This window comes from Mesoplodon mirus (assembly GCF_964341445.2).
Source record: "Mesoplodon mirus genome assembly, chromosome: 7".
NCBI lineage: Eukaryota > Metazoa > Chordata > Mammalia > Artiodactyla > Ziphiidae > Mesoplodon > Mesoplodon mirus.
Window position 1 is genome coordinate 87,002,392 of NC_138983.1, and position 23,886 is coordinate 87,026,277.

General features: G+C 43.7%; 1 protein-coding gene across 1 annotated transcript in view; it reads right to left on the minus strand.

The window, feature by feature from the left end:
* Positions 1–18,690, minus strand: part of LOC309808852 (forkhead-associated domain-containing protein 1-like) — a gene marked incomplete at both ends in the record, with an annotated part of 80,275 nt that extends 61,585 nt beyond the window's left edge. Inside the window, one exon of the mRNA XM_082629424.1 lies at positions 18,598–18,690. Within this exon, the coding sequence (XP_082485550.1) occupies positions 18,598–18,690 (93 nt within the window). The remainder of the gene's footprint in view (positions 1–18,597) is intronic.
* Positions 18,691–23,886: the final 5,196 nt, after the last annotated feature.

The following is a 23,886-nucleotide window of genomic DNA, read 5'->3' on the forward strand; positions in this document are numbered from 1 at the left end:
ATCTATACTAATGTCCCACCATATAATTATAACCAATAGCTTTTATTAATAATAGCTTATAGTATATGAATAGATAATAATATAACTGCATATATTAGTAGAATATATTAATGACACATTATGTGTAATTACACAAATGCCAGGAAATTTGCTAAGTGCTTTACTGCATTATCCCGTTTCATCTTCACAATAATTCAAAGGGATACTTCCTCATTTCAAAAAAAATTTAATTTTTTATTGAAGTCTAGTTGATTTACAATGTTGTGTTAGTTTCAGGTGTACAGCAAAGTGATTCAGTTATACATATATATAATATCTATTCTTTTTCAGATTCTTTTCTATCACAGGTTACTGCAAGATATTGAATATAGTTCCCTGTGCTGTACAGTAGGTCCGATAGTTACTCATTTCTTAGATGAGGAAACTGAGGCATAGAACGATTAAGTGTGCCCACAGTCAGCCACTTTGACTCGCTTGGCTTGTTCCCAGGTTTGCCTGATTCAAATGACTGTGCCTTTACCCACTTTTCAAATTCCTACCAAACACTTTGGCACTTAAAATACTGAAACACAAGAAGAAAGCAGGAGTAGCTCTATTAATTTCAGGCAGAGCCAACTTCAGAGGAAGGAAAGTTATCAGGGATAAAGAGAGGCGATACATAGTGATAAAGGGGTCGATTCTCCAAGCAGACATAACAGTCCTTCATTGTATGTACCCAACAATAGAGCATCAAAGTATGGAAGGCAAAAACTGATAGGACTGCAAGGAGAAGCAGATGAATCCATCATGGTAGCTGGAGACCTCAACAGCCCTCTGTCAGTGACGGGCAGACCCACCAGGCAGAAAATTAGGAAGAATGAAGTTGAACTGAACAGCACTACCATCATCTGGATCTAACTGGCAACCACACAGCTTCATCCCACAGCAACAAAACACACATCCTTCTCAAGCTCCCATGGAACATTCACCAAGCAGACCACATTCCAGGCCACAAAATATACCTCAACAAATGTAAAAGAATAGAAATTATGCAAAGTACGTTTTCAGAACACAATGGAATTAGGCTAGAAACCAATACCAGAAAGACAGCTGGAAAATCCCCAAATATTTGGAGATTAAACAACATACCTCTAAATAACAGATGGGTCAAGGAGGGAGTCTCATGGGAAATAAAAATTTATCTTGAGCTAAATGAAAATGAAAATACAACCTATGAAAATTTGCAAGATGCAGTGAAAGCAGTGCTTGGAGGGAAGTTTATGGCATTGAAGGCATACATTTGAAAAGATCTAAGCTTCCACCTTATGAAACTAGAGAAAGAAGAGCAATATGAGCCTACCACAAGCAGAAGAAAAGAAGCAATACATGAAATAAAAAGCAGGAAAACAAGAGAGAAAAGTCAGCAAAATAAAGAGCTGTTTGGTCTTTTTTTTTTTTTTTTTTGTAAAGATCAATAAAATTGACAAACCTCTAGCAGGATAACCAAGAAAAAAAGAGAGAAGATACAAATTACTCAAATCAGAAATGAGGGCTTCCCTGGTGGCGCAGTTGTTGAGAATCCGCCTGCCGATGCAGGGGACACGGGTTCGTGCCCCGGTCTGGGAAAATCCCACATGCCGCAGAGCAGCTAGGCCCATGAGCCATGGCCGCTGAGCCTGCGCGTCTGGAGCCTGCGCTCCACAACAGGAGAGGCCACAACAGTGAGAGGCCCGCGTACCGCAAAAAAAAAAAAAAAAAAAGAAATGAAAGCGATGGCATCACTACTGATCTCATGGACACTGAAGGGATACTAAAGGAATATTATGAATAATTCTATGCCCACAGATTTTATAAGTTAATGAAGTGGACCATTTCCTTGAAAGACACAATCTACTGAAACTCACACAAGGAGAAATAAATACTCTGAATAGACTCATATCTAGTAAAGAATTTGAATCAATAATGAATAACCTTCCAAAATGGAAAGCACCAGGCCTGGATGGGTTCACTGGTCAACTCTATCAAACATTAAGGAAAGAATGATCCCAGTTCTCAATAATCTCTTCCAGAAAATAGAAGAAGAGAGAACACTTCCCAGCTCATTCTGTGAGGCCAAGCTTATTCTAATAGCAAAACCAGATAAAGATATTGCAAAACAGGAAAATTGCAGACCAATACCTCCCATGAACATAGATGCAAAATCCTCAACAAAATATTAGCAAATTGAATCCAGTGATGTATAAAAAGACTTATACACCACAGTCAAGTGGGATTTATTCCAGGTATGCAAGGCTGGTTCAACATTTGGAAATCAATTAATGTAATCCATCACATCAACAGCGTAGAAAAGAGAAATCGCATTATCATAACAGTAGATGCAAAAAGAGCATTTGACAAAATTAAACACCATCCATGATAAACTAACAAACCACCGAACCACCACAACAACTCTTGGCAAATTAGGGATGGAGGGGAACTTCCTCAACCTGATAAAGTACATCTATAAAAACCCTAAAGCTAACGTCATATTTAATGGTGAGAAACTAGAAACTTTCCAATTAAGATCAGGAATAAGGTGAAGATGTCCCCTTTCACCACGCATTTTCAACATTGTACTGTATCTCCTAGCTAATGCAACAAGGCAAGAAAAGAGAATAAAAGATAGATTGGGAAGGAAAAAGAAATCTTCTTTGGTGAGGTGTTTGTTCAGATCTTTTGCCCATTTTGCAGATGGCATGATTGTCTATGCAGAAAATCCCAAAGAACCGACAGAAAGCCCTCCTGGAACTAATGAGCAATTGTACCCAGGTTGCAGAATACATGATTAATATACAAAAGTCAATTGCTTTCCTATATACCAACAATGAACAAGTGGAATATGAAATTAAAAACACAACACCATTTACATTAGCACCAAAAAAAAAATGAAGTACTTAGGAATAAATCTAACAAAATACTTAGCTATATGAAGAGGTATATGAAGAAAACTACAAAATGTTGATGAAAGAAATCAAAGTAGTCTAAATAAATGAAGAGATATTTCATGTTTATTTGAAATTCCTTAATGATATATGATGTTTAACATCTTTTCATATGCTTATTTGACATCTGTAGATTTTCTTTGGTGAGGTGTCTGTTGAGCTCTTTTGCCCATTTTTAAGTTGGGTTGTTTGGTTTCTTATTGTTGATTTTTAAGACTCATTTATATTGTTTATTTATTTATTTTATTGAAATGTAGTCGATTTACAATGTTGTATTAATTTCTGCTGTACAGCAAAGTGATTCAGTTATACATATATATACATTCTTTTTAAAATATTCTTTTCCATTATGGTTTATCACAGGATATTGAATATAGTTCCCTGTGCTCTACAGTAGGACCTTGTTGTTTCTCCATCCTGGATGTAACAGCTCACATCTGCTAACCTCAACCCCCCACTCCATCTCTCCCTCAACCCCCTCCCCCTTGGCAACCACAGTCTGTTCTCTATATCCATGAAGACTCATTGATTTTGGATACATGCTTACAGCATCTTTATTCATAACTGCCAAAAACTGGAAGCAACCAAGATGTCCTTTAAAAGGTAAATGGATAGACAAATTGTGGTACATCCATACAATGAAATACTAGTGATAAAAATAAATGAGTTATCAAATAACAAAAAAGACATGGAGGAATCTTAAATGCATATTGCTTAGTGAAAGAACCTAGTCTGAAAAGGTTACATACCATATGATTCCAACTGTATTAAATTCTGGAAAAAGTAAAACTATAAGGAGAGTAAAAGATCAGTGCTTGCCAGGGGCACGGGGGCTCTGGGGCTCAGAATGAAGAGGAGGGGCACAGAGGATTTCAGGGCAGTGAAAATATTTTTTATGATACTGTAATGGTGGATACTTGTCACTATACATTTGTCAAAAGGAAAGAACGTACAACGCAAAGAGTGAACCCTAATGTAAACTATGGACTTAGTTAATAATAGCATATCAATATTGGTTCATCAGTTGTAACAAATGTACCGCACTAATGCATGATGTTAATAATAGGGGAAACTGTGTGTATTGGAGGGGTGGATATATGGGAACTCTCTGTATTCTCTGCTCAATTTCCTGTAAACCTAAAACTGTTCAAAAAATAAAGTATTTAAAAAAATGAAAACACATTAGTTCTTTGGAAAATGTCACCCACATCATCTTCATCACCATTGCCATTGATCTTTGTGTCCTTTGAACCTTTGATAACCCATGAATGAGAGAAATTCTGTGTGTTACATTTTGTTTGTCTCTTGCCAGGCTTCACTGCTTTCAGTTCCTCAAAACCTGTCAAGCCATTATTAAGAAATCAAAGCAAGCAGGAAGTTTTAAATGACTCCACAAATTTGGGTGAGCCTCTACCACATGTTAGGCCAGGAGACAGCTTCCTAGTTTGGCCCTATAATATCACTCGCTCCCTTTACTTGGAAAATTGCTAAATGCTGCTACTGTACAGACGCCCTGCTGCTAATACAGACTGACTCTATAAGCCCCAGCCTACTGAGCTGTCCAACTATGAGATGAACTGTTATTTATTTATTATTATTTTTATTATTATCCTTATCATCCTCTAACATATTTTGAGGGCTTCCTGTGAACTGGGCCCTGCTGAAGCATTTTGTGTGCATTTTTATCATTTAATCTGCATGACAGCCCTAAACAGGGACTCTATTATTATCTCCATCTTAGAGATGAAGAAGCTGAGACTCAAAAGGTGAAGTGAGAGGACAGCATTACCTTGATGCCAAACCCAGACAAAGACACTACAAGAAAACTACAGACCAATATCTCTTATGAACACTGATACCACAATCCTCAACAAAATAGGAGGAAACCGAATTCAACAGTACATTAAAAGGATCATACACTATGACCAAGTGGGATTTATTCTTGGAATGCAGACTTGATGGTTCAACATATGAAAATTAATCCACGTAATACATCACATTAACAGAAAGAAGGAAAAAAATGATCATCTCGATTGATGTACAAAAAGCATTTGACAAAATGCAACACTCTTTCATGATAAAAGCACTCAACAAACAGGGAATAGAGGGAAATTACCTCAACATAATAAAGGTCAAATATGAAAGGCCCACAGGTAGCATCATACTCAAAGGTGAAAGACTGAAAGCTTTTCCTCTAATTTCAAGAATAAGATAAGGATACCTGCTTTTGCCACTTCTATTCAACAAAGTACTGGAAGTCCTAGCCAGAGCAATTAGGCAAGACAAAGAAATAAAGGCATCCAAATTCGAAAGGAAGAAGTAAAATTATCTCTGTTCACAGGCAACATGATCTTACATGTACAAAATCCTAAAGAGTCCATGAAAAACCACAACCCTCCTAGAACTAATAAATAACATTCACTAGCAAAATCGTAGGACACAAAATCAACACACAAACATCAGTTGTGTTTCTATATGCTCACAATGAACAATCTGAAAAGGAAGTTAAGAAAATAATTTCATTTACAATAGCATCAAAATGAATAACATATTTTGGGATAAATTTAACCAAGGTGGTAAAAGATGTGTACACTGAAAACTACCAAGTGCTGCTGAAAGAAATTAAAGACACAAATAAATGGAAAGACACCCTGTATTCGTGGGTTGGAAGACTTAATATTGTTAAGATGTCATTACTACACAGCAGGATCTACAGATTCAAAATCCCAACAGCAGTTTTGGCAGAAATAGAAAAATCCATCCTAAAATTCATATGGAATCTCAGTGGGCCCCAAATAGCCAAAAGAATCTTGAGAAAGAAAAGCAAAGCTGGAGGTCTCACACTTCCTGATTTCAAAACTTACTGCATACAAAGGTACAGTAATCAAAACAGTGTGATACTGACATAAGGTCAGGCACATAGGCCAATAGAATAGAATAGAGAGCACAGAAATAAAACTTTGCATGTATGGTCCAATGATTTTTGACAAGGGTGCCAAGATTATTCAATGGGGAAAGAGCAGTATTTTCAACAAATGATGCTGGGAAAGACTGCAAAAGAATTAAGTTGAACTCTTACCTTACACCATGTATAAAAATTAACTCAAAGTGGATCAAAGGCTTAAACATAGTCTAAAACTATAAAACTTTTAGAGGAAAGCACAGGAGGAAAGCTTTATGACATTGGATTTGGCAATGCATTATTGGATATGATACCAAAAGCATAGGCAGCAAAAGTAAAAATAGATAAATTCAACTATATCAAAAATTAAAACTTCAGTGAATCAAAGGACACAATAAACAGGGTGAAAGGCCATCTAGAGAATGGGAGAAAATAGTTGCAAAACACAAATCTGAAAAAGGGTTAATATGAAGAATATATAGAGAACTATAACTCAACAACAACAAAAAAAAAGAACCCCCAAATAACTTGATCAAATATGGGCAAAGAACTGGAATAGACATTTCTCCAAAGAAGATATATAAATGTCCAACAAGCATATAAAAAGATGCTCAACATTACTAGTCATTAGGGAAATTCAAATCAAAACCACAGTGAGATACCACCTCATACCCATTAGGATGGCTACTATCAAAAACAAACAAACAGCAACAGAAAATAACAAGTGTTGGCAAGGATGTAGAGTAGGGGAACACTTATGCACCGCTGAGAATGTAAAATGGTGCAGCTGATATGGAAAACAGTAGAGCGGCTTCTCAAACAATTTAGAATAAAATTATCATATGATCCAGCAAGTCCACTTCCGGGTATATACCCCAAAGAATTGAAAGCAGGAACTTAAAGAGTTATTTGTACACTCATGTTTATAGTAGCATTATTCACAATTGCCAAAAGGTGGAAGCCACCCAAGTGCCCACTGACTGATGATTGGATAAGCAAAATGTGGTCCATCCATACAGTGGAATATTATTCAGTGTAGGAGGAAGGAAATTCTGACACATGCTACAACATGGATGAACTGTGAGGACATTATGTGAAATAAGTGTCACAAAAAGGCAAATTTTGTATGATTCCACTGTGTGAGGTACATAAAGTAGTCAAGCTCATAGAAACAAAATAGAACGGGGGTTGCCAGGAGCTGGGGAAGCGGAAACGGGGAATTGTTGTTTAATGGGTACAGTTTCAGTTTTGCAAGATGAAAAATTCTGAGGCTGGTTGCACAACAATGTGAATAACTTACAACTACTGATCTGTACACTTAAAAGCGGTTAAGACCGTAAACTTTATAGGTATTTTACCATGATTTAAAAAATGGCTAAGATGAAGGGACTCACTCAACATCAGGATGCTGGCACAGGGCAATGTCAGGGTTTGAACCCAAGGCTAATTCCAAAACTTGTACCTTTGATTTGTACCCTGTGATTTTCAGAGTAGAGAGTGATTTAATAATGAGAGAGGAGACAGGCAGGACCTAATATACAAAACAAGTGCATTTTTTAAGGCTCCTGCATTGAAAATGTCTTTAAAATGTATATAGTGAGTCCATAAAATATTGAGACGTTTAAACTTCTATTAACAATGACCATCTGCTCTGATGACCCCTGTGCTTTAAGGAAGCCTCCTCAGGAAGCTGACTTAGTTATGACATTGCCCTGAGGTTCACTGACATTGTCGCTGAGGTTCGACGTGTACCTGGAACCGTCCTTTGGAGCTAGGTTTCAACCTTGCATCACCTGGCACTGGGAAGCCCCATCTCAGACCATAACCTCCCACTCCCGGCCTTCCTTATCCTCTGTCTCGTCCTCTCCTTGAGTCACGTAGCCTTTGCTCCCTGTTTGCTCCCTATGGGTAATGCCCTATACTCACCCAGCCTGGGCCCTGCTCAAGCTCACCAGCTCCTTCAAGTCCATCCCGGCCCCTAAACCCTCCTGCCACCCTCACACTTCTGTCCTGAGGCTGGCCCAGTGCCCTTTGGGCACCCCAGACAGCAGGTCCCTGCTCTCAGGCTTTTCATTCTACTTTGACAACAGCCTCCTAGGTCTTCACCTCCTGCACCTGCCTGCATCCTCTGTCTGCTTCTCCCGACCCTCCTCCATCCCTTTACACGGCGCCTTCTGCCCAGCAGGCCCACCTGTGCGGCTACATCCATGGGCTGATGGGCTCCTTGTGTCTGGTTTCTTGTTGGGTTTGGCCAATGGGGGGGTTAGATATCAGAGCAGGGAGGAGAGAGCTTGGGGTACTTACTCCCCTGGCTTCCATTCTCTGGGGCCACACAGCTTCCCTCAGAGGACTCTACCCAGCCCTCGGGGTCTCCGGGTCCCAGGAAATGCCCCTGCCCCTCACCCCTCAGCTCTGGGGGTGGGAACAGTCCTCACTCATACTAGCTCTGGGCCCTGCACTATCCTTTGAGGTTTCTCTGAGCCCTGCCCACTCCCTATGGAGTCCCTTCAGGAAACTCCCCTCCATCACTCCACACCCCTTTGAATGTGCCTTCAGCTCCCTGCCAGGACCTGGACTTCCCAGGCATGGAGAAGCTCCTAGATGGGACCTTCAAGGCTTCTCCTAGCTGCCAAGGGCCTCTGGGTGGTCCTGCCTTCATCCCACCCTGGTCTGGTCCCTCTCCTCAACCATCTCCTCTTCTGCATCCTCACCTTGACAGTGTAACTTCCGTCTAACCTGTGAACATGCTCACCACCCCCTCGGCCTGGAAACACCGCCTCTTCCCCCTTCCTTTCCTTTATTGTCAAATGGCTTCAAGAGGGTCCTCTCCCGCTGGGTCCTCAACCCACTGCCATTGCCCTCGGGGGCCTCCTCGGGCTCTCGGCCTCCCTGTGACATGTGACACAGTTGTCAGAGAGAGGCACATGGCCTGGTGGTTCAGGGGTTGGGGGAGCAGGGCAACGTGGTGGTTATTAGACTGGGCTCGAGTCCAGCTCTCCTACTTCCTAGCAGGGTGACCTTGGGCAAGTGATACCTCAGCTTCCTCATCTGTAAGGTAACAAAAGGACAGTCTTATAAGCTACTGGTGATGTATAAATGATATAATACATACAAAAGCACTTAGAAGAGAACATAGGGCAAATGGGAAATGTTCTCTATTATGAGCAAGAGGATGGGCTCTGGAGTTAGAAAGCCTTGAGTTCAAGTCCCACCTCTGCTACCTTCCAGCTGTGCAGCCTGGGGCACGGTTCTTTGCTTCTCTTTGGTTGCTCCCTGAGCAGCAAAAATGAGTTTGATAAGCTGGGCTTCGTAGGATTGACAAAAGGTACTGCTTGGTGACATGTTCAAAGGAGTGGGATAACATTTTTGAAATTAACTTGTGTGTGTGTGTTTGTGTGTGTGTGTGTGTGTGTGTTTTATCTATTTCTTTTAACCTTTTGGTTCTAGGCTATCCCATCCCCCAGCCCCATCCCCCCACTGCCTCCAGAAAGGGATGTAGTGCAGAAATAGTAAAAAAAAAAAATGGGGTTTTCAAAAGAATAAGGATATGAGGAAACGGCCAGGCGCTGGTGAGACGACGAGTCTGGGATTGGAAGGAAAGAAGAAGCTTCTCTGCTTCCCCGTCAGCTGGATCCTTCCTCCCCGGTCTCCCCGGGAGAGCCCTGTGGACCGGCAAGGCCTCAGGAGAGGCTGGTCCTGAAATCAGACTGCCCGAGCGTGGTGCCCAGTGCCCCAGCCTCCCTCTGTGACCTCAGGCAGGATACTCAGCCTATCTGTGCCTCAACGCCCTCATCTGTAAAGTGGGGCAAACAACACTAACCTCCTAAGGATGAAATGAGTTAATACACTCGAAAGTGCCCAGAACAGTACCTGGCACAAAGCAAGCTGTCTCTGTGATGAATACCCTCAGCCTGGAAGCAGCTCTCTGGCTCCCTCACCTCTCTGACTGCTTCCAGGTCTCCACGCCGGGCTCCTCTCCCCTCAAATGTCCGTTTCCTCCGCACTCTGTCCATGGGCTGGGGCCACTGTGCCACCCCGTCGATTCGCAGGTGTGTATTTCCAACCCCTGGCTCATCTCCAGGCCCCAAACTGCCTGGCTGCTTCCGGGATGTTGAGGTGCTCACTCAACCAGTCCTGCTTCCTCCCCTCTTGGTAACGGTATTATCACCTGCCAGCTCATCCAGCCATCTTTCTCCGTGGCCTGTGGCATTGATTCTACTGATTCTTCCAGAAAGCTCTCAGACCAGTCCCAAAGCAACGGTCCAGTCAGGTGGTAGTATTAATGTGGTGGGCAGAATGGTCTCCCAAAGATGCCCATGCCCTGATCCCCAGAACCTGGGAATATGCTCCATGACGTGGCCAAAGGGACTGTGCCGATGTCAAGGTTACTAATCAGTGCTCTTAAAAGAGGGAGACTAAGGACTTCCCTGGTGTTGCAGTGGTTAAGAATCCGCCTGCCAATGCAAGAGACACGGGTTCGAGCCCTGGTCCGGGAAGATCCCACATGCCATGGAGCAACGAAGCCCGTGTGCCACAACTACTGAGCCTGCGCTCCAGAGCCCACGAGCCACAACTACTGAGCCCACGTGCCACAACTACTGAATCTGCGTGCCTAGAGCCCGTGCTCTACAACAAGAAAAGCCACTGCAATGAGAAGCCCGTGCACCGCAACAAAGAGTAACCCTCACTCGCTGCAACTAGAGAAAGCCTGTGCTCAGCAACGAAGACCAAACCCAGCCAAAAACTTTAAAAAAATTTTTTTAAAAGTGGGAGGCTATCCTGGGTTATCCAGGTGGGACTAATTGAACTCCACCAGTCCTTATAAGCAGAGAACTTACTCTGGCTGGATTGGAGAGATAAGTGGTGTTTCTTGCTGGGCCCCCACTTAACAGCCCCAATGCTCCTCTTCCTGGGAAAGCACCAGGTCAACGTTTCCTCTTTACCCAAATCCCCCCCTAGATGGCAACACCTCAGTCTGTTGCATGAATGAGGATCACTAGAACATTGATCTCACATTTCACTGACAACCCCCATTCTCCATTCCACAGGGTGGAATTTCCCTAGCTTACTCAATTCTCTTGTTATCTCAGTTAACTGAGAATTTCCCATTTAGATATTAGATGTTCCCAAAGCTAAATTTACACTCAAAAAGTGAAGCTTCTGTTTTTAGAAGCTTGAGTCAGCTCAGTCTGAAACTCAGCCCCACCTCCCCCGTCTAGCTGTGTGATTTGGGCCAGTTCCTTAACCTTTCTGAGTCCCATGTCCATGTCATCAAATGAGGATAATAATGATAATAGTAGTTCTCACCTGCACAGGATTTGTTTTGTGGATATAATTCTATAAATATATATACAGAACATACATAGATGATGTATAAAGCCATGTGAGATACAGTAAGTAGTCCAGAAATGTATGCTGTAGCTCTTTGCATTATGTATGCTATTCAAAAGATTATGATCGAAAATTTCTTTCATCTCACATCCATCAGAATGGCTACTATAAAAAAAAAAAGGGAAATAACAAGTGTTGGTGAGGACGCAGGGAAAGTGGAACCCTTGTGCCCTGTTGTGAGAATGTAACTTGGTGCAGCCACTATGGAAAACAGCATGGCAGTTCCTCAAACAATTAAAAATAAAATTATCATATGATCCAGCAAGTCTACTTTTGGGTATATATCCCAAAGAACTGAAAGCAGGGCCTTGAAGAGATATTTATACACCCATGTTCATAGCATTGTTTGCAACAGCCAAAAGGTGGAAACAACCCAAGTGTCCATCAGTAGATGAATGAATAAACAAAATGTGGTGAATCCACACAATGGAATATTATTCAGCCTTAAAAAAGGAAGGAAATTCGGACACATGCTGCAGCATGGATGAACATGGACATTATACTCAGTGAAAGCATATTATACTCAGTGAAAGAAGCCAGTCATGAAAAGACAAATACTGTTATGATTCTACTTATATGAGATACCCAGAGTAGCCAAGGTCATAGAGACAGAAAGCAGAACGGTGGTTGCTGGGGGCTGGGATGGGGGGACAAGGGGAGTTGTTGTTTCATGGGTGCAGTTTCAGTTCTGCAAGATTCAAAGAGTTCTGGAGATGGATGGGGGTGATGGCTGCACAACAGTGTGAATATATTTAATGCCACTGCACTGCACACTTAATAAAAGTGGTTAAGATGGTAAATTTTATGTTATGCATATCTTACCACAATAAAAAAAAATGAGAAAAATGAGATCACGATCTAGCCCTTTCCTCTGAACTTTTTCCTCTTGGAAGCCCTCCATCTGCTGGTGAGAAACTAGTCCCATCAGTTGCTGTGGTGGGTACTGACCAATGAAACCAGCCGCCAGTTCCCAAACAGGGGACAAAACATTCCCTGAGGACTGGTGAGACCAAACAGGTGAACCCCCAGAGCAAGGAGCACTTGGGGAGAAGCCAAGGGTGAGGTGGGGGTGAGGGGGGAGGATGGGAGCACGACCCAGGCAGGAGGACAAGCGCGATGCAGATGGGGAGCCAGCAAGTGCACCCTCCCAGGCCTGTTTCATTCCGTGGATTTCCCCACAGAGAGTCCACCTGTCACCTTCTGTCTCAAAATGCAGGTGTTCGCTTAGAATAACAGAAATGTGAATTAAAATGACACAGGTACCATACTTCACCCCGTAGATCAGTGAAGATCCAATGGGGGGTCAGCACCCTAGGCTGGGGAGGGAGTGGGAGACGGGCGTCCACTGCTGGCAGGACACCACATCCGGAAACCTCTGGTGGGCAATTTGGCCATGCCCATCAGAGTTACAGCTGTATGTGTCCTTTGACAGAGCAGACATACCTGCACGTCCGTGAAATGATGCAAATAATAGGAGAATCCCAGCAGCCTTGTTTAATAATAATAAACAAGATTATGGTGTAGGCTCTGGTTCTTTTCTGAGAGGGAGCCCAGAACTGGCAGGGGCCAGGAAAAGGGACGAGAGTCATCCGGCTGGATGGGATCTGGGGTGTGTGTATGAGATCAGTCTGGCTTCACGACCCTCAGATCCCACGCTAGAAGGGCTGACACAGGCTGGAGAGATGGCTCCACCCATGAGAAAGGAGATGGCTGGCAGGACACTGATCACCGAGGGTGAGGGGTGGACACCAGCATTTCATCCCCCTGTCATGTCTGTTCTTTCTTTTTCTCTTCCATCTCCACCCTCGTAGCTGCAGCCCTGCGCTGACTTGGGCTGTCCTAGAGCTCAGTCTTCTAGGGATCCTGGGACTTCCCCAGGGTGGGACTGAGGGAGTCCCTGGGGAGGGGTAGGGTCAGTCAGCCCTTCATTGTTTACCCTTCGCTTCTCTTTTCCTCAAAACAAAGTTTATTGAAAGAATACACACACACACACACACACACACACACAAAAGCAGGAGCTCTGCTGATCAAGAACGGAGAGGGAGGGAGCACTGATGGTGGGGTTCTCAAAGTGTGGTCCTGGAGCCAACTCCAGGGGACTCCATTCCCCCCACCTGAACCTGGGGAGCATATAAATGTGAAGATTCCTGGGCCTTACCCCAAACCCACTGGGTCAGAATGCCTAGGAGTTCATGTTGAACAACCACTCTTAAACATGCGGAAAATCCAAAAACCACTGGCTTTGGTGTTTCTTCATTCTGGAAGAACTGAGTCCCTTTCTCAGCAGAGTTTAAATAACAGCCACATCCAACTCTAAAGATTACAGTTTACAAGGCACATCAAATCATATAAATTATAACTTGCAAGGTTTAGCTGTGAAATGAGCAAGGCTGAGGCTTTTGAGCCATGTAAAATGGGAGAGGGGAGATTGTGAATAGAGCTCCTGATGGCTCGCCTGCACACAGCAGCTGGGATGTTCACTGGCAGGTCTCCCCCTTGTTTACAATCCTTCAAGCCTTCTTCCCACTGCTTTTCAGATAAAGATCCAAACCCTTATGGTGACATGAAGGAGGCCGACTTGTCCCTTAGCCCTCCTCCTTCCCACTCTGACTTCTGGACGCCCTGGTTTTCTCTCAGTCCCTTGGGTTCACAATATGCTCTTCCACCTCAGGGCCCTTGCACATGCCATTCCCTTCTCCTATTGTCTAGTTAAGTCCTCCTTGTCTTCCATATTCCTTTCCTTTACAGCCCCAATGTTGGAATGGAATTAGTCACACCTTTGTGGGATCATTTGACTTATTTCTCTCTCTCCTGGCAGCTTCCTGATGTCAGGGACCATGTCCAGTTCTGCCATCACTGTACCCCTAGACTTGGCTCGGTGCTGAGGCTCTGGGTAAATACTGGGCAATGAATGAGTGATAGCAACAGTTATCACTGTTGACTATAAACAGTTCTCACTAGCCTGGCTATAAACAGGCTTCCTATTGCCTTAGGGAACCAAACTCCTTACAGGATATAGAAAAAAGTCTGGAAGGTAAAACCCTGCAAATATCAATATTGATATTTCCCTGAGCCAAATGATTACAAGTGACTTTTATTTTCTTCCTTATATTTTCCTTTCTCCCAATTTTTAAAAACAAGAAGCATGTAACTACCTTCCATTATCGGAAAGAGTAAATGATGTCGAAATACTACGATACCAATAGTCAAAACAACATGTCAGCCTTGCTGATGAGTAGAAATCTTTAGAAGCATGACTGCCTATTCTTTAGGATTGATCCAAGCAAATAAAACAATCTTTTTTATTTGCTAGATGTAACCTCTGGGTAAATGCAATGATGACTTTTTAGTAATATAAATCCCTGAATTTTTTTTTTTTTTTTTTTTTTTTTTTCGGTACGCGGGCCTCTCACTGTTGTGGCCTCTCCCGTTGCAGAGCTCAGGCTCCGGACACGCTGGCTCAGCGGCCATGGCTCACGGGCCCAGCCGCTCCGCGGCATGTGGGATATTCCCGGAACGGGCACGAACCCGTGTCCCTTGCATCGGCAGGCGGAATCTCAACCACTTCGCCACCAGGGAAGCCTAGTGACGTATTTCTTAAGCTAAGTCCGAGGAGCAGTCAGCAGTGAATTATTTATATACAATGAACGCAACTCAATTTCTGTCTAGTTAATAACTGTCCTCATTAGTTCCCTTTTCCAAATGGCTTATTAATGTCAGTGGATCCTCATCTCAACCCTGTGCACCTCTGAGGATTCTTCTCAGTCTCTGTTTTAGGAGACCATAATAATGATCATTGTGTCATTCACTGAGCACCACATGCCAGGCTCTTTATATGCATTTCTCACTTAATCCTCAGAATAACCCTGTGAGGTAAGAGGTTTACAGACAGGGAAAAGGAGCTCAGAGTGATTAAGTAATTTGGTTGAAGTCACTCAGCCACAAAGTAGCCTAATGAGATTCAAACCCAGCTCTGTCTATCTCCAAAGCCTGTGCTTTTAAAAATTACTACAGTTTTCTAATATCATAGTCCGGTTCAAAACAGAGATCTCTGTCTCTACTTTAGCCAGACAGGAAATAAAACTACCCCAAATCTATGCCTTGTTAGGATAAAGAAGAAACTACAGTTCTTCTTCTTCTTCTTTTTCCTCCCACTTTGCACACTGAACAGATGTTCTGTGTCCTTGAAGGGAGACCATATCATGGAGGAGAATCTCACGGGGACGTTCATGGAGTTATCTTTAAATCTGTTGCGTTTACAATAAACATTCTCAGAAAACTAGGAATAAAGGGGGAAATTTCTCACTTGGTAAGAACATGTATAAATACCCTACAGCTAACCTCGTACTTAACGGTTAAAGACTGACTTTTTTCCCCTAAGGTCAGGAACAAGTGAATATAAGGATTTATACACTGCTCTTGTTCAGCAGAGTCCTGGAAGTCTTAACCAGGGAAATAAAGCAAGGAAAAGAAGATTCAAGGCATTCACATCTCCTTTTCTGAAAGGAGAAATAAAATTGTTCTTATTTGCAGATGACATGATTGTTTATGTATAAAATCCCAAGAAATCTACAAAAGCCCTTATATAAGAAAGTGCAGGGCCTCCCTGGTGGCGCAGTGGTTGAGAGTCCGCCTGCCGATGCAGGGGATACGGGTTCGTGCCCCGGTCTGGGAGGATCCCATATGCCGCGGAGCGGCTGGGCCCGTGAGCCATGGCCGCTGAGCCTGCGCATCCGGAGCCTGTGCTCCGCAACGGGAGAGGCCACAACAGTGAGAGGCCCGCGTACGGAAAAAAAAAAAAAAAAAAAGAAAGTGCAGTTAAGGTTCCAAGATACCAAGAAGCATACAAAAATCAACTGTATTTCTATATACTGTCAATGAACATGTGGACACCAAAATTAAAAATATAATACCATTTACAATCACTCAAAAAAAAAAAGAGAGATATACTTAAGTGTAAATCTAACAAAACATGTTCAGGACTCGTATGCTGAAAACTACAAAACACTCATGAGAGACACTGAATAAATGGAGAAATATACCATGATCATGAATTGGAAGACAATGTAGGAGTATATCAATTATTCTCACATTGTTATATAGGATTAAACACAATTCCAATCAAAATTACAGCATGATATTTTGTATATACAGACAGGCTTACACTAAAATGTAAATGGAAAGGCAAAGGAACTAGAATAGGTTAAAAAATTTTTTTAAAGAAAAGTGGGAGGAATCACACTACCTGATTTAAGAGTTACATAGCGACAGTAATCAAGGCTATCTCATAATGGTAGATCCATTATGACAAATAGATCCATGAAACATAATAGGGAACTAAGAAGTAGCCCCCATAGAAAGTATGGCCAGATTATTTTTGACAAACTTGCAAAAGCAATTCAATGGAGAAAGGATAGTCTTTTCAACAAATGGTTCTGGAACAACTAAATATCCACATGCAAGAAAAATGAACTTTGACCTAAATCTCACATCATAAACGACAGTGAACCCAAAATGGTTCATAGATTTAAACATAAAACTATAAAACACTTAGAAGAAAACATAAGAGAAAATCCTCAGGGTCAGGGACCTGGTGGCATGTTCTTAGACATGACACTAAAAGCATGATCTATAAAAGAAAAAATAACTACCTGGACTTCATCAAAAGTTAAAGCTTTTGCTCTGTGAAATACTCTGCTAAGAGAATGAAAAGACAAGCTACGGATGGGAGAAAATATTTGCAAACCATCTATCTGACAAGGGACTCATATCTAAAATACAGAAAGAATTCTCAAAACTCAATGGTAAAAAAATTAACAATTCGATTAGAAATACTTAAAAGATATGAAGAGATATTTCACTGAAGAGGATATGCAGAAGGCAAACACGTACATGAAAAGACATTTAACATCACTATCGATTTGGGAAATGCAAGTTAAGACTATGATGAGATACCACTACACACTTACTAAAACAGCTAAAATGAAAAACAGTGTTTAGGCTAATTGCTGGTGAGGATGTGTCTCACACATTGCTGGTGGAAATGAAAAATGGTACAGCCACGCTGGATAAGCCTGGCAGTTTCTTTACAAACCGAATCTATATAAACACATATGTTAATCCATGCAATCATACTCCTGAGCATTTATCACAGAGAAATAAAAACTTATGTTCACACAAAAACCTGTACACAAATGTTTATGGTACATTTATTTGTAATAGCCCCAAATGGAAACAAAATGTCCTTCAAAAAGTGAATGGTTAAACATAGGTGATACGTCCATACCGTGGACTATTACTCAGCAATAAAAGAACAAGCTAATAACCTAAATGGATGTCAAGGGCATTACAATGACTAAAAAAAAAAAAAAAAAAATCAATCGCAAAGGTCATAGATAAATGATGAAAATTATAGAGACGGAGAACAGATTAGTGCTTTTCGGAGCGTGGGGACGATGGTGGGAGGAGGAATTGTGACTATAAAAGGAGCATCTCAAGGGACATCTCTGATGATGGAATACTCCTATATCCTGAGGGCCACACCCAAATCCACACGTGGTAAAATGGCACAGGACTCCACACATGCTTCGTGCCATTCTCTCTACCATTTGTGCATCTATAATTATTTCAAAATAAAGTTTAAAAAACTCTGTTGAGTGAAGTCTGAGAGTGGTCTGCCTTTCACAGTCCTAAAGGGATTCCATTGCATTTCTCTTTCTGCTTCAATATTTTAATCCCTTTCAAAATGTTAAAAGGCTCAAAGCCACTGTTTTTATAATTCCTTACTTACAATTTCTTCCAACTTCCTTGGCTGTCAATGAGCTGGGACTGTGGACCAAGCCACAGCTAATTCAGAGAATGGAATGAAATGAAGTGAGAGAGCGCTGAGGCCATGCGCAGGGCTTACCCTGATTTACTACTTGGAGGTACGTGGGCGGGGGAGGGCTCTGAGGGGCCCATAGTCTCCAGAAGCTCTGGAAAGGGCGAGAGGCCATTGCTCAAGCTGGGCACTTCAGGTGGCCGTGGCTGCCACACGCGGAGCAGGTGAAGGTCAAGCATCAGCTCTAAGCCCACCTTCCAAACCACGCCATCAGGGTGGGACACTGCACACACAGTCAGCAAAGGACACAGGGCCCATCGCACTTTGCACTGTGCTCATTCTTACCACATGTGCCAGGGAGACCCAGCACATGCCGGGATTGGTTATTGGTGGCACACCGAGGAAGGCTGGGACTGTTAGCCAGAGGCTGTGCTTTACAAGAGACTGGAGTCCACAGAACAGTAAGGACTTTTGGTGGTGTGAGGGGTAGGGAGGGTCGGGGACTGGCTAGGAAGAGGTCTTACCTCTAAAACAAGGTCTGAATTTTCATGCCTTCCAATCGTAGTGCTTTTATTCAGGACAAAATAGCCTTCTGCACTCTTTAGATAGGCTTTCATATTCTCTGCTTTCCCTATAAAAGGTTTTCAGAAAACAATTTTGTTAGAAAAATACAGTCCTCTAATTATTCAATGTCATATTTAGAATGAATGGAATACACCATAATGTCCACAGGAGAAGTCAGCAGAGGTAGGAGTGGATAGCTGGATTTAACAATGATCACAATGATAATTCCGCACATTTTTAAGACTGTCCTTTTAACAGTGATAGCCGGCATAGATGAGCTTGCTTCTGATCACAAGAGGACATCCTTTATGTAACTCAGAGCATAAACAAGCAATAGCAAAAAAAAAAAAACCAAACAAATCTGAATTCCACTGATAACCGCTCTCCACCTCCCGTTAAGTTTAGTTTGGGGTTAGTTATCTGACAGAATCAAATACTCAGTGTTACTAACCCACCACTTACTAGCTCTGTGACTCTGAGTGAGTTACTTATTCTCTCTCTATGCCTCTGTTTCCTCATCTGTAAAATGGGGCTAATGATACTCTGTATCCCAAAGAGTTTTGTGAGGATTAAATGTGAAGCATCTAGAATGGTGATTGCTACACTAAACACCCATTTGTCCTACTGTGATTGTGACTGTTATTAATCTTGGGCTTCTGAACTTTGACTCAAGAAACTCCAACTTCTACAGAGCTTCTTAAAGTGTGGAAGAGTCAGTCATCAAGGAAATGGGAATTAGAAGATACTTTCTTTTTAAGTCACCGCATTCCTTCATATATTTAGGTTGAAAAAAAAATGATTTCCAAAGACAAAATATCAAGATTATAGCTTGGCTGTACGGTCAAGACTCTGTACGTATCTTTTCCTGGCATTTTATTAGGAAAATGTCAAACACACAGAAAAGTTGAAAGAAGTGGATGGTGAACTTGTATAGAACCACCACTCAGATTCTACAATCAACATTTTGTTCTATTTGCTTTATCACATATCTACCCATCTATACATTTTATATTTTAATGCATTTCAAAGTAAACCCTATACATGTTTTTAAATTTTATTTATTTATTTTTGGCTGTGTTGGGTCTTCGTTCCTGTGCGAGGGCTTTCTCTAGTTGTGGCAAGCGGGGGCCACTCTTCATCACGGTGCACGGGACTCTCACTATCGCGGCCTCTCTTGTTGTGGAGCACAGGCTCCAGATGCGCAGGCTCAGTAGTTGTGGCTCGCGGGCCTAGCTGCTCCGCGGCACGTGGGATCTTCCCAGACCAGGGCTCGAACCCATGTCCCCTGTATTAGCAGGCAGATTCTCAACCACTGCGCCACCAGGGAAGCCCTATACATGTTTTTTATTTTTTATTTATTTATTTATTTATTTATTTCAATTTTTTTTTTTTTTTTTGCGTTACGCGGGCCTCTCACTGTTGTGGCCTCTCCCGTTGCGGAGCACAGGCTCCGGACGCACCGGCTCAGAGGCCATGGCTCACGGGCCCAGCCGCTCCGCAGCATGTGGGATCCTCCAAGACCGGGGCACGAACCCGTGTCCCCTGCATCGGCAGGCGGACTCTCAACCACTGTGCCACCAGGGAAGCCCATATATACATGTTTTTTAAAACATAAAAATTTCAGTGACTTCAGCTGGTTCCAAGATATTGATGATAATTCACATGATATTTGAATTCTGATCCATCTCAGTGCCATGTCAAAGAAAGTCTCTGTGTGGGGTCTTCGTTGCTGCATGCGGGCTTTCTCTAGTTGCGGCGAGCGGAGGCTACTCTTCCTCACGGTGCGCAGGCTTCTCACTGCGGTGGCTTCTCCTGTTGGGGAGCATGGGCTCTAGGTGTGCAGGCTTCAGTACTTGCAGCACGTGGGCTCAGTAGTTGTGGCACACAGGCCTTACTTGTGGCTCGCTGGCTCTAGAGTGCAGGCTCAGTTGTGGTGCACTGGCTTAGTTGCTCCGAGGCATGTGGGATCTTCCTGGACCAGGGCTCGAACCCGTGTCCCCTGCATTGGCAGGTGGATTCTTAACCGCTGAGCCACCAGGAAAGTCCCCAAAGTCTCTTTTCAACTGAAAGGTCACTGAAGTGTGAAGTTGTTAAACTGTGGATAAAAACAAAAATCTCTAGGTCTGACCGTAGAGGGTCTCCGGTCTGGCTCTGCTTTCCATCAACATCTCCATCATCATTCCATCACTGAATCCCTACTAAGTGCCAGGCACTGGGCTATCCTTTTACACACATGGCCTCTTTTCATCCTCAGAACCACCCTGCGAGGCAGGTGTCAGTATTGTCCCGCTTTACAAATGAGGAAACTGAGACTCAGAGAAGTTAAGGTCACACAGTAGTAAGTGTGTGACAACTCTGGGCCTTTGCATGTAACCAGTGTACAAACCTCCATTGCTGCTGGTGGGGCAGAGTAGGGGTGGGGGAATTGCACTGTCTGCTGACACTTGGCACATGTAATAAAAGAAAGTCCTTGAAACCAGCATTCTATCCTCTGAAAGGAAGACGAGACCCTACCTGGGGGTAAGAGAAATAAAAATAAGCTGGATAGTTTATATTTGTAAACTTTGAGGCCTGTGGATGTCCCACAAATATTGATGCTTTCATATAATGAGAAATACATTTGATTAAGTTCGCTGTCATGTATACAGGGGAAAAGACATTTCCTCTTCCCAAAGAACCATGCTCTGCTGCCTTCAGTTATTAATCTTCAATTGCAGAGGACCATGTTAGCACGCAACACATTCAAGTCTAATTAAGCTAAAATGGAAACTTCCAAGAAATGTCTCTTCTGCAGGAAAACCACAGGAAAAGCCACTAATCTAAAACTTAAACTTGGATTATGCACATATTTGTTTTTTAGCTCTCACCCCAGACGTCCCCAAGGCTGGGGTCTTCTCTCTGCTCAGACGTCCCCCCTCGGGGCAACCACCTGACCACTCTGGCTAAAGGCACCCTCAGTCATGTTATTCCCCTGCTAGTTTTCCCCTGCTGTGTTTCCTTCCTTGTACTTATCATTCTCTGACATGTTCTTGTTCCTTTCTTTAGTTATGCTTGCTGTTGGTTTCTCTTTCACTAACATATATGTTCCTGGAAAACCAGAACTGTGTTCATTTTGTTCAGAAGCAATTCTTCATGGGTATGTTGTGTTTGTACCCATCTTCAGAGCAAAGGCATTGAAAGATTTTGTCCTGCACTCACTTTCCGAGGATGCTTGTATGGCAAACAGCTTGGGAGGATACAGGTAATGTTTCTAATAAAGATAACGGCTCCTTCTGGGGCAAAAGTTGGGCAGGTTTGCTAGCAGCCCCTTTCAAAGATTGCAGTTTCCTGAGTTTGGAGTTCCTTACCTGGGACACAGACCCACTGTGCGCACAGCATCCACACTGGCTGCTCTGCACCACCCCGAGGGACTTTCAGGGCAACAGGAACCAATGCGCATATGCAGCTCTGCTGCCTGTTATGTCGGCTGTGCTGTGAATAATCAAGTTCTTTGTTTCTGGCCCAGGAGTCTCTTGTCTTCTGCCAGGAACTATAAGCTGGGCAGGCTAACTTACTAACTTTCAAACAGGGTCAAATGTCAGACCCTTTGCAGTTCCTGCCAGTTCTGTGCATTACCCCTTCTCCAGGGTAGGGGGCGGCGGGGGGGCAGAACCTGACACATGGTAGGTGCTTGGGAAACACTTGCTGAGTGAATGAAAATACAAAGGGCACCTCAAAGCAAGTCAGTACAGCCAGCTGGCTAGGAAGCTTTGATAGTAACTCCCTTTCATTTTTCCTGTCAGTATCTAGCTTAGATGACTCCTTGGAAAACCTAAATTCTATCTCTTTAGCTTTTGGATTGGACAATATTTCTCCACCTTCATTTTGCCCTGTGCATCACTTCCTTGCGTGAAAACACTGTCAAAGTAATTTGAATGTGTGGAGCTCTGTGAATTCGTTCTTACTCAGTGCCATGGAGCACCAGCCACAGGAAAGAGCAAAAGGGCTTCAGTCATCTGCGTTCCCCCGACCACTTTGGATGGCTCAGAATTGGGCTATAGGAGCAAACTTTCTTTTGAGGTTTACAGTGGCCTCAAAGTTCCTTAAAGAAGGGGAGTTCAGGTAAGGGGCGGGTGTGTGTGTGTGTGTGTGTCTCTGACCATTGGGTGGGTGTTGTCCATAAATCAGGGGAAACAGGGGTTCCTCTCTTAATCCCAGCTATACCCACAGGACATCCAAGAGCTGGTGCCCAGGAGAGGCTTAAAGCTCCCGTGCCGCCTCCCTTGGGGGGCGAGGTAGGGGCTGCACTTAGGAAGGAACGGCTGGTGTTGGGGCACCTTTTCTGGGGTGCTCCTGGCGACCCGAGCCTGGATCAGAGAGTTCGGACTCGGCTGGCGCCGGGTCCCCTGCCTACCCCAACGCCCTTGACCTCGCAGGGCTGGCCTCCTCCGGCCCAGGTTTCCTCCCGCCGCCTCCTCGCGCGCCGCTCTCACCTGGCCTGAGGAAGAAGCCCACGCCTCGTCCTCTGCCAAGAAGCCCTGACCTCCGCCCTGCCGCCCTCCCGCGGAGTCTCCAGGCGACAGCCCGCAGCCCGCGCGCCCGCCCGGCCTTTGTATGAACGTCGCCACGGCAACGCCATTATGACGGCCGAGCTGGGGAGGGGCGTGGCGTGCGCGGCGCCCGAGGATGAGGGGGAGGTGCGCTGGCAGCACCCGGCCAATTACAGCCCGCTGCAGCGCTGCGAACCCTCCCGGACCTGCCCCCTAGAGGTCCCCAGCCCCGTTTCCAGGATGGGGAAACAGGCTCAGTGTTCACAGAAGTAGCTCCAAGTCTTACAGCGGGGAAGGAGCAGACTCGAGAATCCTTCCTACTGACCTTAGCTCTAGGCTCGGTGCGTTGAGGAGGGGGTGGTCAGGCGTGGGAGGGTAATGGAGCTGAACCACGAGAAGCCTGGAGGTTAGTCCCCCCGTCCCACCCGAATCTCTAGTTCTCTCTGTTGTGGAGGAGAAAACAGAGTAAGCTGGGGGACCATCACTTCTGGGGATGGGGGTGGAGATGGGAGATAGGTGCGGTGGAAGGAACACTTCTGAAAGAATGGAAGATTCTCCCACGTGCTAGGAAAAGGGTATTTACAAGCCCACAACCTTACTGTTCCTGTCCTTCCCTGTCAAAACTCGCGTTTATTCATTCATGTGTTCTTTACTTCTACAAACATCACCTGAGTCCCTACAAGGTCAGACGGTGGCCCCAGTGTTGACCTGGATCAGATC